General features: G+C 39.3%; 1 protein-coding gene across 2 annotated transcripts in view; it reads right to left on the bottom strand.

Annotated features, from left to right (window-relative positions):
* ano3 (anoctamin 3) overlaps nucleotides 1–17,238 on the bottom strand; it is a 33,767-nt gene that overhangs the window by 10,909 nt on the left and 5,620 nt on the right. For both annotated transcript variants that reach the window (XM_035664975.1, XM_035664976.1), the window contains exons 2-12: nucleotides 10,787–10,993; nucleotides 7,794–7,924; nucleotides 7,484–7,639; nucleotides 7,288–7,388; nucleotides 7,114–7,158; nucleotides 4,247–4,381; nucleotides 3,545–3,651; nucleotides 2,250–2,305; nucleotides 2,022–2,143; nucleotides 712–846; nucleotides 509–605 (exon numbers count right to left, since the gene is read on the bottom strand). In XM_035664975.1, coding sequence (XP_035520868.1) covers nucleotides 509–605; nucleotides 712–846; nucleotides 2,022–2,143; nucleotides 2,250–2,305; nucleotides 3,545–3,651; nucleotides 4,247–4,381; nucleotides 7,114–7,158; nucleotides 7,288–7,388; nucleotides 7,484–7,639; nucleotides 7,794–7,924; nucleotides 10,787–10,993 — 1,292 coding nt within the window. The remainder of the gene's footprint in view (nucleotides 1–508; nucleotides 606–711; nucleotides 847–2,021; nucleotides 2,144–2,249; nucleotides 2,306–3,544; nucleotides 3,652–4,246; nucleotides 4,382–7,113; nucleotides 7,159–7,287; nucleotides 7,389–7,483; nucleotides 7,640–7,793; nucleotides 7,925–10,786; nucleotides 10,994–17,238) is intronic.

Raw genomic sequence — 17,238 nt, forward strand, 5'->3', positions numbered from 1 at the left:
GCCCTTGTGTGTTTTCCCGCCGTTTGTAATTGCCTGCCCCGCCCTAATTACCTGCACCGGCGTCTGATTAGTCCCCCACCTGTAGAGTATTCCTCTGATCTTTTCCTTTCCCAATTTGGACTTGTTTGCTTGCGTTTACTGGACTTCGGTGTACCAGATGATTTTGCGAGTAAAGAACTGTGTTTGTTTCCTCGTTTCAGTCACAACATAATGTCATAAGTTTCTCATCCTTGTTAGATGAGACGATTGATACCACTTTCATATTTGTCTGTATATATGAAGCTACAGCCAGAGGGAGTAGCTTATCATAAACTGCTAGACTGGTATAAAACCATGGGTAACAAATCTGGCTAACAAGCTGCAGGCTTTAGCTTCATATTAAACAAACAATATGAAAGTTGTTGATCTTCTTAACTAACTAACTTAACTAAAATAAAATATTTAAGTGTATTTCCAAAAATGTCTGACCAAACGTTTAAAATATTGATTTTCTAAAAACCACACTGACCTTTGCGTAGACACAACTGTCACTCAGCCTCCACGGCTTACAGGTGTCCTCACACATAGGACACATGATGGTGGTGGTGGCTTCACAAATCTCTTTACTGATGAGACAATAAATCAGGAAATAACAGCACGTTTTTAATTACAAATTCTACATTAGTATCAATACAGGGAATGTTATAATGTATGCAGGCTGTGTGAACTGACCTGACTTGACTAGAGTCCATCGTGAAGAGACCATAGAGGAAGACAAAAACGCCAACCAGGGCGGCAGGGATCAACATGCCAGTGTACCAGCCCAACCATGCAAAGTAAAGGCCGATTTTCTCACCAAAGTACCTCCTGAGAGAGAGACGGAGAGACAGAGTGGTCAGAATTCACTAATAAACTGTGACTGATAAACCTGGTGAAGTTGTGGGTTTAGTCAGTGTACTGTGAGGTAGTCGTGGTAGCTTAATGGATTGGGATGCCGCTGGACTGAAAGGTCACACTGTATAATGCTGTGGTGGGAAATTAAATCAATAATTATATCTGCTTCCTAAACCACAGCTGTGAAGGTGTCATTGAGCAAGACACTTATTTCACAACTGCAATAACGCTCAGTGGCGATTAGCTGTATCAGGCAACTCCCAAGTGTGTATGCAACGCTCTATTAACAATGAGGAAGGACATGGCTGAGAAAATAAAGTGTCAGCAAATCTTACCGTAATATGTTCACATGTATGCTAGTACTAAAATATAGGGGTGGGTGATATGGATAAAATCTTATATCACAATATATGTAATTTTATAAAACAATGTTATGAATATTCCGTTGAGAAATCATTTTTATTATGATTATGATTATTATTATTATATAGACAGATAAGAATGTCTGTTTTTAGCCAAAGAAAATCTCTGATGGTTGATAAATGTATCTCATGAAATTAGCTTAGCTTAGAATATAAAACTAGAAGCAGGGGTAAGCAGCTATCCTACCAGCATCTTTGAAGTTCAATAAGATTGCTTGTTTTATCTGCACAAAATGAAATATTTGTGGTTTTAGAGGGAGATATGTGGTGTATCTTCCCATTTCCAGTCTTTATGCTAAGCTCATCGCCTCCTGGCTCCAGCTCAGTACTTAACACATGAGAGTGGTATCGATCTTCTTACCTAACTCTTGGCAAGAAGGTGAATAAGTGTATTTCATACAATGTCAAACTAGTCCTTGTCACTCTGTCTACTGTTCATTTACCAGTGAAAAGATGAAAAAGGAGCAGCAGTGCCAAGGCAGCCAAAAACTAAAGTGAGTTCATCCTCAACTGTGATGGTTATATCATACTATACTGGGATGTCAGGGAGTTATAAACAAGCCTGTTCAGACAGCAGACTGTGATCAAAAACCTGGGTATCTTTATAATCATGTACTTTATATAAGAAGATGAACTGGCTTACTCTATGTTCTGAATATGACCAAAGACAGAATGAGGCTCAAAAACAGCTCATGATGCTGTGTCTCCTGCTTCAAAGCTGATTACCTGATGAGGTCCAGAGGCTGGTATTTGTACCAGATTCCCCAGCGGGCCCAGCGCTCATACAGAAGGTGCCTGTGGTTCTGGGCACCGTGCGTCTTAATTGGATGTCTGCTTTTGTAACCACCCTGATGAGACAAAGCGTAATAAAATCTACATTACAAGAGGAATTTTACAGTCTGACAATCTGTTAATCTCTACAGGTTTTCAGCACAAATAAAAAGATCTTCTCACCTCATGAGGAGGAAATGCAGCCTCGTATGTGTTGTTGCCCAATAACCGGTTGATACCTACAGTAGAATAAACCATGTCGTGTCAAAGGATGCTGATATTGCAGCTAGAAAAGCACAAGGACACTACATTAAAAATTCAGTACCAGACATAATTGAGAGAGGGGGCCAATGAGAGATTCATTTAAACCCACTCTTCCACAGTCATAACAATTTACTGCATTATGTAACTGACAAGCTGCATTAGACAAGCACGTTAGAGGCTTAAAACACTCAGGTTGGAATTTCAAATAGCTGCACTTAAAAATAACCTTTTTCATTTTTGCTGGACCATAATTACTTGGTGTAAAATATTGTCTCGATCACAATAAACTTACTGAATTGGCTGCAAGTACTGTATTGTACTGAATTAAATGTTATTTTTCAATAGGACAATAGTGCATTCATTTGCATTGTCATCTCCTGACTGAGACTGTAGATAGTGAGAGCAGAAGCAGGGAGGGGTGGATTTGAAAAGGATTTTCCACTCCTGTGGTGGAGCTGATCTTATTTGTTGGAAAGTAGAGTGGTCAACAGCATTAAAATATTAATGTGAAATCCGTTCCAGCCCTTCAAGGCCAAACTTTAATCAGCAAAACATGTCGGCAGCAGTAAGACAAGATAGGGGATAGTGGGAGTGGACAGACAGTTTGGTAACAGCCGATACCCGAAAGAAAAAAGAAAAAACAACAGCCAGAAGGAGACGAGGGATCAGACACAAGTTGGAGGATACCAATAGCTCAGCAGCAGCCCACATTTTAATCATCCCACAGCAAAACAAAAAACAAATACACACTTCCCCCCACAACCCTACTATCACTCTCTAAAGTCAAATTAACAGCAAAATCTAGTCTCTTTCACTGGTGCCCCTGATGGTTTTAGCAGATATAATAAACACAGAAATAGGAATAAAGACAGAATTATTGTGATTTATTGAGTTTACTGTGTGTCATTTGTAACTTTGATACTAATTTGCATTAATAATTTAGGGCTCATTCTATTTAGTCCAATACTGACACTGGTGAATGAAGCTATTATGAAAATGAACAGAAAACATCATTAAAACTATTTATTTTCTAAAATATCTAGATTCTGTCCCCTTCTCAGTGAATACATTGTCTCAATATAAATATGATGGATACATGAACATTATTATATATAAATGAGCATGGTAATCCCTCGCCACTAATTTGACACCACTAGAGTTATTAATTAGTATGTGAGGAGCAAGAAGAGAAAGAAGTGAGTGCAGTGCCTTACCCATCTTTGATTTTCCATCCTCATACTTGGTGCGCTGCAGGACATGATGGACTATTCTGCTTCTGGTGGAATTGGAAAAGAAGGTCTCTCTATTGTTGATAGTGAAGCTGGGAGAAAAGTAACAGCACACTCCTTCAGATATTCATCGTGTAACAGTATATTAGTATCATCCAGTCACAGCCCTTAATGAGAGCTGAGCCAATAACCATGGGGAGTTCATTAAAACTCAATTCATGGAGCAAAGTTTGTGTTTACTTCAGCATCATTATTTCCTAAAAAAAAAAAAACGTCAGACCTGACAAGCAAAGGAAAAGAGGAAACAATTCACCAACAAATGAGATTAGATCATGTGTTTCATCAAAGAGATGCTCTGGAAATGAAAAAAAAACAGGAAGGAATGAGGGAGGAATCTAATCATTTCATGGACATCTGCTGCTGTATTTCGATATCTTATTCATGATCAGCTTCTTTGAGTTCTGACTCAAAGATATGAAATATACAAGAATTCATAGTGCAAAAATAATCAGCCGGTTTCTAAATTCCACATCCAGAGCTCAGAATATGAATGGATGTGATGGATGAGAGGGAAACTGGGGCTACAGAGCAGGATGAATATTAGCTAACACTACTGATACAGACACTGCCATTAAGTGACACTCATGTGTCTGAGCATGCATGGCTACGTGTACATGTCCTCCTTACTGATGCATGCGTGCTCTGCTGAAGGGGGCTGTGTAGCAGTCGGTTTCCTCCAGGTCAGGCAAGGCCTCTTTGTCCAGCTTCATGGGATTTCTGGGAAGCCAGCTTTTTATCTGACGACATCTCAGATGAAACCTACTGCACAGACGCAGAGAGGAAGAGGATTAACGGCACAGATTAACATGAAGATTGTTTTCTTTGATATGGAACAGTGGATTCTAACCTTTTACGCTCACACAACCCTGACAAGCTCGGAACACCTCTCACCCACTAAAAACACTTTTTCACATACGTGCCTATGTACACGCATCACCCTGTTGACTATTGTTTATGTAACAGCTTGCTAAATCCAGCTCAAAGGATAATTCTGTTTTCTCATATTACAGTTATGATTTAAAGACCAGGTGAAGTCTGAAGGCAGGCATTGATTTTCCAAACTGTATGTCCTTTTAATGTTACATTAAGCTAATTAATAGAATCAAGCGTCTATAGCCATGCGAGCAGCTCTGCGAGGCTATACTTACGCAGAGCAAAGCTTTTAGCTAAATGCTAACATCAGGATGCTTTCATGTTAATGTTTAGTAGGTATAATGTTAACCATGTTCACCATCTTAGTTTTGCATGTTAGCATGGTAGCATAGCTAATTAGCAAAAACAGTTATTAATTGCTAGCACTAAAGAAAAAATACAGCTGAGGCTGAAGTGACATCAATTTTTCAGGCACAAACAAAAGTATTAAATTATTAAAATGTTGACCTGAGGATGGCGCTACGTGAAAATTTAAGACATTTTTAAGAATTGGATTATCCTTTGGGGGACATGAATGTCTGTACCAGCAATTCCTCCAATAGTTGTTGAGATATTTCAGTTATAATCCACAAATGTCAATCTCAAGGTGGTGCTAAAGGAAAAGTCACTTAAGGTTTAAGAACCTGAAAGTCTTGGAATCCTCAATGTCTGTGCTACAATCTTTGATCCACTAGTGCTGCTAGATGAAATGTCAGGGGATCGCAGCATCATAAGGATTTATATTCTGGGCATCATACATGTGTGTGAATTTATGTGTGTGCAATCCATTCAATAGTTGTGGAGACATTCCCGTCTTGATTACAGTAGTGGATGGCCACCTAACATCGCTAGAGCCGTGCCGCTAGCATGGCTAAAATCAGTTAATATTGGATAAAATTGTCCCGCTGCTTCTCCAGATTTGCTGGAAAGGTCTCTCTAATTTAGAAAGGCTCTGCTCTGATATGGATTGAGCGAATATAAATGGGCACTCTTGGGGGAAACACACTGTTGTCAGACATCATTTTATGAATGTCGTTGCGAGGGGGACAGGTACAGTACAGAAAGTAATGATTTCAAACAAACAAGCCGTCAGCACCTGCGCACGGCCCATTTGTTCAGCTTTACAGGGATGTGAGTTAGTGACAGACTATTAGTAAACACATAAAGCCTATTTACTACAAGGGTAGAGCTTTCTTATAGGAGCAGTAGCTTAGTGAAAGACTGCAGGAGCTCTGAGGAAAACATAATGGTCCTCATTGTTCACAGTGACTAAGATCACTCTCGCACACAAGATTTAAAAGTGCTTTGTTCTCAGTTGGACAGGTGGGCGAGTGATTCTTGTCTGTGTGATTTTTGTCTGATCTGTGTGTGTAGGTGTGTGTGTGTGTGTGTGTGTGTGAACGTGTCGTCGAAGCATGACTATTAAAATGTACATGTTACAAGGTGAAATAACAATATCATCAATAATCAATATTATCCATATTGTCAATTCTTTCAACTATAAGAACTTATATTGACTACAGCATGTCTATCCATTATGTATTTATGAGAAACAGTTTATTAGTATATCAATCTGGATGGTGAAATATCATAAAACCATGTTTGCAGGTTAATGGATAAAAACCAGCACTCCTTCAAGAACAGTAATATCACACTTCACTAACTGTTGGCTATTCGAAGTTTTACAAGGGAAGGGCTCATTCAAAGCTTATACATGAAACCATCATTGCTGTGGTTCAAACATCAGTGAACAACAGTGTATTAACTTCAAGTTAACAGCCCCTGAAAACTGTTTCCCTATAACATTAAATATTTATGACCAAACAAGCAACACTAACACTTAACACTCCTAACTCTAACATTAAAAGAGACTAACTTAAGTTAAAGTTATTAAAAAATAATAAACATTCTTGGGTGTTTTTTTTATTTGTATCTCACTGGAACGATCCACTGAGATGATGAGATGGAAATTCAGAGTCCTGTGCAGAGCTCGGACAACACTTGAACATCACATCAAAGCGCATCTGTCTAAAAATAGTATGCAAATGAGCCTGTGCAGCTACATTTATTTGACTGAAAGATTAGTAGTATTTTACAAAGAAGCACAATCAATGTGTGAGGTACAGTATTGTACACGCAGGAGGCTGTGGTTTTTTGAAAGGTTGGAAAATTGTTAAAAAGATTCTCGTATTTATAAATACTGGAAAAACCAACTGCACTCAATTATTTTTCAATGATTGCTTGTAATCAATACAGCAACAGGGAGTGATTTTCCAATTTAAAAAAAATCTAATCCCACACTATGTAATCACTATATATTTACACACAGTCTGTGGAAATAGCTGATTAATCCTGGGTTAATTAATATTCACTCAGTGGTTGGTTAAAAAAGGACAATGACGGTTTGACTCAAACTTTATCTTTTTGCGTTCCCTCACTGATGTGACTGATAACTTCAATCTTAAAACACCATCCGCAGCTCACATTATGGTTCAAGCCTTACAGCTACTCATGAATTCCATTAAAGAGCTGCCCCCAGACAGCAACAGAAACAAATTGTCCTATACCTTAAATCCACTTACCTGCCCAAGGTTTTGCTCTTCCAGTCTGTAAAGTAACATTTTTTCCTGAGAGAAGAAAAACACAAGAGGTTAGAGAGATTTATAAAGCTGCCTGCCACTGAAAAACCTGACCTAAACAGGAGTTAAAGGTTTCCGTCATAGTATATAATATGTATAGTTAACTATAATGGTTACCTGAAAGGCATTCGGATGTTCATCTGCTCTGCATATTTGCAAAGCGTATCCCAGGGAGCGTGGACCTTCACAAACATGATATCGTTGTTCGTCAGCGAGGGCTTTCAAAATCAAAAAACAAACACGATAGTTTGAGGATTAAGTTAAAATATCTGGCTGACAAAAGTCTTTTAAGACCAAACCAACATTTTTGTACCTCCTTCTCCAGCATTAGACCCTCAGCACGTAGATTCTTCTCAAAAGTGCACCTCTTTTCCACCTGTGGACTGGACTTCTTGTAAACCAGGATGTAGTCAATGCGCTTTTTCCCTTCTCGGAAAAACAGCCCAAAGGAACGAGGTGGATTCTTTCCCTGTAGCGACAACATTTCACCTCTGAATTCTAGATGCTTAAACACACAACTACTAAAGCTTGAAGTGCCTCAGTGGTTCAGTGACAAAAAAAAACTGCAGTGTAACATTGTGAACATTGGTGGCAATATCTGTGGATTAGTGGGAACGTGGTACCTGAAGTGAATCTGTGCGGGCCTCTAATTTAGCACGGGTGACAGGCTTTTGTAGCAGAAATGACTCATCTGCCCTTGTTTCACACGTAGTCGCCTCGGACTCCTCCACGTAGTGATCCTTGCCATCCTTTGCTGCAAACAGACACAGCACGGTCAGTGAGACGGTTATTGAACTTGTGACAAAGTATCCTATCTGCACTAAGTCTTTTGTTGTTGCTCAAGTCAATATTTTCCCTAATCCAACTGCCAACAATGAAATTAGATCAGAGCTTAATACAAATCCAAGTTATTTAAATGTGGGCGCCTGCTTGAGAGCAACACCTTGATGCAGTTTAACAGATCCATGCCTCGATGTTGAAAGAGGGCCAATCGTGTTTCCTTCCTCCCTGAATATTTATGCATATCCCCCTGATGTGCACAAATAAATTAAACCCACACTGTGAGACAATCAAGACTGTACCAAGAATTCATTATCAAACTGCTCTAGAAGCGCAATGCCTGGAAACCTTATCATATTACCTTTCTGTGGCACAAACAGGAACAAGGCTGCCTACTCAACAAACAATAACTCTTTGCAACACATGGAAGCTTTTCCATTTCTAGTGGTATGTTGTATCTATTACATTTAAGAGGAGGGAAATTGATTTACTGGGTACAGCAATCCATCTATCTGGCATTTTGGTATGGCTATCTCCATAACATGTGATCACAATACAGAGTTTGCATCCTATAGCTATAGGGAGACTAATCGTTTCACAACCACCAGATCAGCTTGGTGTGACTACAGTCTGAACCCTTTTATACTGCTGTGCAGAAACCAACTGCAAGAAATCTAAATTATTCCAACAAACAATCAACTATCAATGACTAACAATTTTTATTCTTGCAAATTCATGTATTGAGGACAAAGCAAGCTTGTTTTTTTCCAAGCACTTCATTCAAATCACCATAGCATCAAGACTTAACAGCTCCATTAAGTAAGTGAAGTTAAATTAGAGTTTCTAGCCAACAATGTGTTTTAGTGTGTGTTAACACATTTGGGCCGTTGGCAGAAATAATTTAGTTTTAATGCAAAATCGCTGCCAGTGACAGAACGTTTTTTCTTTCTTTCTTTAGTTTAATTTTTTTTTCTCCCCTGATGCAGGCTGGGAATTTAGAGGAAACTGTCCTTCTGTGTTCAGTCTATTTTAAAATCATAACTGAGCAGTGTGATCATCTTTACAATGACTATATGTCTTCAGTATAGTATCCATAGCTGAGTGAGTGATAAAGTCGAAGAATATATCTATTACCCACCACAAATATTCTAAAATATCAGAATGAATGATGTGAAACATTCAGTATATACAGCTAATATCAAAAGTACACAGATGTAGTCCTGAAAGTGGTAATGTGTAATGTGAATTTCCTCCACACGGGAGGCCAGTACAGCCAAGATAAAAGTGTCAACTGTGCTGAAAAATGACTCAGACCTTTGGGCAACATGGGGTGCTGTAAAGATTCTGAAAGCAGTCTGAACTTACACTGCTGGATCAGGCTGTGCGTGTTTATACATTAAGGAGTCACGTATGTAGGAACTGCCATTGTTTATAATTACATTATATTTCTGGTGTATAATTAATGAGTGAAATTAGCACATTCACAGTTCGACTAAATAAAGGTCACATTTTTACGTCATTCTCCGGCAGCAGTGCATCCAGCCTTGACCCATCACACACATCTGTCAGTGGACACAGGTGGGAAGCTGGTGAAGGATCATGTCCTTGTCTAGCAACCCCACATTGCTTGGTCTGTCTTCTCTCTCTCCTTCTGTCTACATCCTCCTCAGGCCAAGAGAAAATAGATCTCTTCCTCAGACGTCTATTTTCAGCACGTCAAAAAGCCAGTTTTCACCAAAATAGCAACAGCTCACCTTGTGCTGCCTCATCTGCATGAAACTACATCTCTCTTCCCACGTTTGCACACTGCACTGGGCAGCGAAATACCGAAGAGTCGGACAGAGGGCGTTTTCAAGGTCAGGAAAATGCCAACTTGTGGTTGCTGATTTTCTTTGTGTTGTGACAAAAATAGACTGTCACTGTCAATGGCCTCAGAATATTCTTGAAGATGTATAATTTTCCCTCTCCAACAGGCATTTCCATTTGACCAGTCCATACAGAGATTTATTATTTTCCTTGCAACTGCATTCTGCCCCCATGCTATCTCACTGCCTCTGAAAGTGCACCAGACACATGTGACTGCAGCATTTACACAATGTACTCCATCAATATCATGCCATAAATGTCAGTGTCAGAGTATGGAGAGGTTCATTATACGCACAATGCAGGCAATGATGGCAGTCACCAGTAACAATGCATAACATACACAGAAATAAATTGAACAGGATAACACCAATCGTTTGCAAATATGATGTGGGTTTGCTGTGAAAGGCTTCTTTTTTGGTATCTAAATAGAGTAGAAAAATGACTTAAACATACATCATGAAAAAGACCTTCAACACTGAAAGAACCACATGACTGCTGCACACAAAGCTGGTTCATGACAAGTTCATAACAAGTTCAGTGCTATTTAGCATTTATCAGCCGTATACACCAGGTAATGTGCAAAACTTGCAGTTACATTGATTTAAAAAAAAACTGCAATCTTTACATTTGTCAAGCGAACATTAAAGAAAATAATCTTTGCAAATTAAAACTAACATATATATGGAAATTATAGAGGTGGTTGAAATTCTGCAAACCAGCATGAAACCTAATATGAGCCTCTTTTGACACAGAATTTGCTATTACAAGTAATTTCCTTTCAAGTTAAAGTTCATTTTTATGTAGTCACCTTAAGTTACCTTGACAAACCACTGCAGACGTCTACAAGGTAAATGTTAAAATCAACAAATATCAGTGATGCACACTGATGCAGCCACTCTCTCATGACTTAAGCTTCTTATCCACAAATGGGTTTTGGAAGACGTTAGTAAGTTCCACTCAGCAGACTGACCTGTCTGTGGGGGGAGGAGGTTGCAGGAGGTGCTGATGCTCTGACTCAGAACCTCGACTTCTGGTTTGGGCTCCGGGCTCAGAGGCACAGACAGGAAGTGGTTGAGGTTGATTGGATGAGTCTGACTCTGGGCAAGGCAGGGCAGGCTGCGGCGAGATGGCTTCAGGCTCTTCTCCTTGAGGATCTCGCTGATGCTGGTGTGCATGCCTGAGGATGAGAGGAACAGAGGAAGGGTGAAGGTTTGTTCCCTAGTCACTTTAAAAATGTATAAAATACAGAAAGAAGATAAAGGAAAATAAATAAGGTAATTAAGGTTCTGTAGCTGAATTGTGAAAGAAATATATACATATTTACATATGTATACATTTATAGTATGTTTGTATTGTGTTTGCATGGTTACACTGATGGTTACACTGATTATGCTCTGTTCTTTCTGAAGTTCTCCTGTTTTAACTTTCTAATGTTTGCATTGTATAGCTGTAACTCTGGGTTTGGAAGGTGCTTCATAAATAAAGTTTACTTACTTAGTTACTTACTCTGCTGGGAGAACTAATTTACCCGCCACACAAACATGACGTTAAATCTTACTGAAGCCAACAATATTAAAAAAGGTATTACATGGGTTGGCCTCGTAGCTCACCTGCCTATCTCAAGCTGTCCCTGTCACATAAAGGCATAAAAAATTATCTCAAATAATAATAAAACACAGTGACATGACCTACAGCGGTAAATGAAAAATGAAGGTATTGCCGGAGTAGTCGGGAAGAAGTATATTCATTATGGCTGTACTGTACATTTGCATGAGTAAGATTGGATGCTACAAGTCAGCTGGTAGCCAAACAGCTGATTAATGAGCCTCAGTGATAGTGAAGCATAAAAGGGGCGCTCAAATTTTATGAAAGTGAAATACTAAATCACTGGAGTACCTCTTGGATGGAGCAGATAATGCCAACAAGCTAATGCAAGTGCAACTTCAGCACTTTAAAGCACTCAATTCACTTTTATTTATGGATATTATATTTTGCATATTCAGTCATGTATATTCAGGCCAAAGTTAGAACTCCATATAAACTCATAACGGTTAGTAATCAGTTTCTTTATAGTAATAGTAGCAGCATGTGCACATAAAATTATTGCTTTAATAGTTCTTTTTTTAATTGTTTGTTGTTTATTTGTTTGTTGCATGAACTGAAACCAAGGGAGTGAGTGTAAAGAGGGAGAAATCACTTCAGTCATCAACTTGTCCATCATTTTATGGGCTACAGTAGCGGTGATAATATCTTTCCTTCATAGTGGAGTGCATCAAAACCATCTGCACTCCCCTTCCATCAATCACAGAGCAGCCTGATGGTCCACAACAAAGCTAAGCTACATCAATATGATCGTCAGTGTTGCAACCAATTTACCATGGATACATGTAATAACTGCAATCCCTTGTAGTGTTATAGAGTTTTTCTCATTAGCATGTCATTGTTTTCATTAATACCAGCAGAGGTCATTTTCAAGGTGATTTCAGCAGTAAAAGACCAATATGGTGCTAGAGGGCTGACAGATTGTTGAATGGGTGATTCAAAGCTACTGTGATCATGAATTGTAAAGAGAAGCTCAGAGGTTAATAACGATAATGAACGTCCAGCAATGGAAGCAAGACATTGTACCCGACCTTCACACCAGGCAGCAGCTCCAGCTCTGCAGCTCCTGACATATTTATTCATGAAATGAATGCGCTCTCTTTTCAAATTGGAACGTGACTTCCTTTAACCTCCGGTGAGGAATTCTCTCAGCGACCTTCCTGAAATGTTCAGCTGCATTGATAATTCACCCTCTGCTTCCTGAGGGTCCATGCTGCAAGCTGCGCAATAACTCAGTCTCTCGACATTGATCTCAATGGGATTTCCCAGTGCTGTTGGGTGAGAATGGAGCCAGTTAAAGATGTGAGCTTGTGGGCCCAGGGGAACCACTAATCACACTGTTTATTTCCTGTGCAGCCCAACAGATATGAAAAAAATGAACGTTGTGATCTCTAGCTAAAAGCTGTACAATGAATAATTGAAAATGGGAAAATTGTAGAAATTCTGCATTGAAACTGCTTGTTACTCAAGGGACAGATTTTTAAAAAAAAAACATTTGAGATTAAAGTCTTTTAAATATAAAAGTATGATTACTCTGCACAAAATACGACATGAGTACACTTTAAATACATCTATTTGTCCATGTAAGATTAGTCTTCAGGCTAACAACAAAACTTAATTTCCCAGTGCTTTAATTATTTCTATGGTGTACACAATCAGTCAGGCCCTCTGCTTTTTTATATTTCAATCAATTCCATTACATCCAATATAAGTCTGAGCTGCAGGGTTATTATTCTGTAAAGAGTCACACTGTGACATATCAGAAACCAGAGATTTTATGGTCCAGTGAGCAGCAAGCTTTATGACTGGCTGGTAAAACAGTGCGAGCAGTGAGCTTCCACTCAAGAGACCAGAAAGTGCCATAATTTTTACAGTCTCTGAGGATTGATCTGGAGAGTGGATGTACCCTTATTTAATATAACTGTCCACTTAGAAGACCCTGCCCACTTTCTCTCCATTATGCTGATCAATATGTACAGAGGATGATTTCTGCATAGTAGCCACATATATATTGTCAAAAAAGGTACATTTACTGGACTCCAGGTGGTCTACAAAATCCCAACAGACATCGGCAAGGCTCAACATGTCTGAGATGATACATCAGAGCAGAGCGAACTAATGGGACTGTAGGGGTGAGGCTCGGTGGTCCCAAAGGACTCCCTTAGTTTAAAATAGACCCACAAATTGGCTGGGGTTGGTGTTGTGTGAAATTGCTTCCATGGAAATTTCAGACCATGTGCAGATAAAAAAAAAAAAAAAAAATTCCCTGTCCAAATCTCTCAGCTTCTGTGGATATTAAGGATATAATAATGGTTATCTGACAATCATTACCCCGTTCCAAAGCTTTAGCTTCATTTTCTCATGCGGGCAGAGTCTGTGAACTCTGTCCCACTGTCAGAGCAGTTGTGGAGAACATTCTGAAGGCAGTCTTTGTGTAACGATTGTGTAAGTCTATATAAATATATAAAGGGTTCATCTAATGCGAAATCCTGTGTTTAATCTCGCTGTGCTCTGGCTAAAACTGGTTTATCAGGAGAAAGTTAATCCTGTGTGTGTACATGGACTGTATGTGCATGTGCATGTGTCTGTGTGTGTGCGCTAGTTGGTATGGGAGTCTGTGGCCGTTAGTGTGTGTGATTCCCGCACAGGGCAGGGGAATAAAAAAAGAAAACAGATCAAGAGGCCCAGGGAGTGGACGCTCACTTCGAGGTGTTACGGGAAAAAACACCTCCAAATTTTCTCAGCATCAGCGTGACACAAGGCATTGACGACAATTCAGAATGTGCTCTCACAAACACCCACTCAGACTCATCCGAGGGGGAGCTGGACGAGCTTCAGTGAAGGTCGTGATCCGGGATTTGGATCTCTCCTGTGCAGCTTGTCCATGACGGTCTTGTGATGTGAGATTAAAAGGATTTTGTTTTGGTTCTGTGCATGTGTGTGGGTATGATATCGTATATAATATACCATTGTGGCCGTATACTCTCTACACATGTTTCTGCTTGTGACAAACATAAAAATGCAAATGAGAGGTTGTGTTTTTTTTTTTTTCATTATGCTCTTCTTGATTATTCATAAAAAGTGAGCTCATCCCTGGCAGTGTACTAGTGTGTTTGTGTGTGAGAGTCGCCAATCTGAGCCAGCTGGAAGAACCAATGTTTAATTTGAAAAACGTCAAGGATTTTATGATCAATCGCAAGCTGTCAGATATCACAGGAAGCAAAACAATGCCGTGAAAATGAGGTAAACCTGTCCAATAAGAGTAGAAACACACATTACTTTTGATTTTAGTCACATTTGTCCTCAATCACTGTGAGAAACCTGAGCAGAAACTAAAGCATCAAGACACTATCTGCAAGGATGATGCACAAAGCAGCAAACTGAGAATTCAGGTCAGTGGGCTGTTGGGCTGTTTCCCTCTATGATTCCTTATTCTATATCTTCAATTATTCATCCATGTTCAGCCCCATAACACTTTCAGTGTCACAGCATTCGACTGGGTAACATTCTGCATCAGGACCTTTTTAAGCGTAACACACATCATTATTGCCTCCCCCCTACAGAGTGCAGTTCAGGGGATCCCTGCAATAGAAGAGTGGGCTAATAAGAAAAAACACGCTGAGAGAAGCAGGTCCAAAACACTGCTGCAGTGCATTTATAAAAATTATCACGTGGAGGCAGGGCTGAGGCGAGGCCAGGAGCCTCTCCTAAACAATCGTTCTCCAAGCAATAAGAGTGTGTTTCATCCTCCGCCTGGCATCATATCAAAGAACACATAGACGGAGCTGAGTTCACAGTGAGTGCTTAGAACCATATCATTAGCAGCCACTGAATATTCAGCTCAAATCTTATATTGCATGGTTAGTACTTGAGGCACACCAATAATTCTTGATGACCACATATGAATAACAAATAAGGATAAAAGTCCACTTAAACTTAAGTAATGTTTCTTTGACCATTCGTCTGATTATGAAGCCTGTCTGGTTGTCTGTTCTTCGCGTGGAGGGTGAATTTCTGGTGCAATTTGGCCCGATGGTGGCGCTATAACAACAAACTTTACATTTTAGCCTGTAACTTTTGAACTGTAAGTCTCACAAACAAAAATTATATAAGTGACACACATCCGCACCGGATTTGATTTTCTGTCATTTAGAATTTTGTCCAAAACGGTTTTTTCACTACAAATTTTGAGCAATTCAAGAAATCTGGTACAGGGAATCTCTGGTCCTAGCCACAAAGAGGTATTTTTGATATTTCATACAGTTTTGCTATAGCTGTTTCTGTGCGCAGAGCTTATATTACAAACAAAGTCATAGCTCCTGAACGCTTCACAAACCACTATAAAGGAAGGAATCTCTGTCTCACTGTCCTTCTGATATCTCGAGAACCATTCATCCAGTCGACTTCACACATTGCTAAGGACATGAGCGCAGTGTCAGCTATACTACGGTTCCCGACAGGACGGCACTGCACTAGTTCATTTAAACACGATAAACTGTTAAATCTGATATATTGTAATTTGTTTATTACTCACACAATTTATTGATTTAAGTGGCTACAATGACAATATATTGTAGCTAATAAATGCAAAGGTAATATCACAAAACAGCTTACTGACTTGACCTGAAACTAATATATGTGTGATTAAAACATGAAGCATCTAATTACAGGAGCAGACTGTTTTTAACCACCAGTGAAGAGGAACGCAGCTTCATGTTATGCAATGACTAGAAAGAAGTAGAACTAGAAGAACTAGAAGTATTTTCCCCCTAGGATGTTTGCATATTTTATATTTTACAACATTGAATCACAGTGGATGTAATTATGATTTTTGGACATGCATCAATCAACAGAAAATTAACTTTGATATCAAATTAAAAACAGCCTAAGATAGTTAGTAAATTGCTTCACAGACAGTGTTGGAAGTTGTTGTCATGTCTATCACGTGCAGCTGAGCCCGGCAGCCTGACTGTGAACGCACCTCAGAACAGATGGCAATTTTTACCCATGGTTTAAACAGTTCAGGACCTCATTATACAATCCTGGCACAACCTCTGGGTTGCATCATTTGAGTAGATTAAATATCTTTCTTTTCTTTCGCAATTTTTCTCCTGGTCCTTTAACGTCACACTATCTTCTTATGCTCCCTGATTGCTTGTGATTTCTACTACGTCACAGGATTTTCTGCAAAGCCTCTTCTGTGTCTATGCGTACTCACCTCATCAGCCTTCAGTAAACAATATCAAGCATAAAGTTCACCACATTTTAGCTCCACTGAGCCACCAAGTCACCAGAATCTGTGTGTTTTGCAGACGTGATTAAACTGTAGCATAACTTTGATCTCCAGCAGAACTTCTGCCTGTATTGTTCTTATAACCTAGCAACAAAACAACCGCTGACTATTTAAAGACTGTGAAAGTGTTAAAGCTGGTCACTGCCAGACCATAAACACACACACACACACACACACGCACACACACACAACAAAACAGCCTCTTTGTTTTGTCATTTTCTAAACTGTTTACTGTCTACTGGGTATGCTATACTTATAAGAGATAAAAAAGGCATGTTTTACAAAACATGGATCAACTCATCTTACATAAAACTGATATCTGCCTAATATTCTACAGTAGCCTGTTGAAATCACAGATGACACTGTATATGTGATCCCAAATCTGTCCTGAAATTAATGTCTGTATCTATAAAACCATCTGCCTGCTTGCATAAGAGCACAGGTGGCCTGCTTAGGACTGTGCAACCAAAGGTTTACACATGAACACACACACACACACACACACACACACACACACGGTTAACACA

Source organism: Morone saxatilis, unplaced genomic scaffold (genome assembly GCF_004916995.1).
Source record: "Morone saxatilis isolate NCDOM2014 unplaced genomic scaffold, NCSU_SB_2.0 Contig2, whole genome shotgun sequence".
NCBI classification, from domain to species: domain Eukaryota; kingdom Metazoa; phylum Chordata; class Actinopteri; family Moronidae; genus Morone; species Morone saxatilis.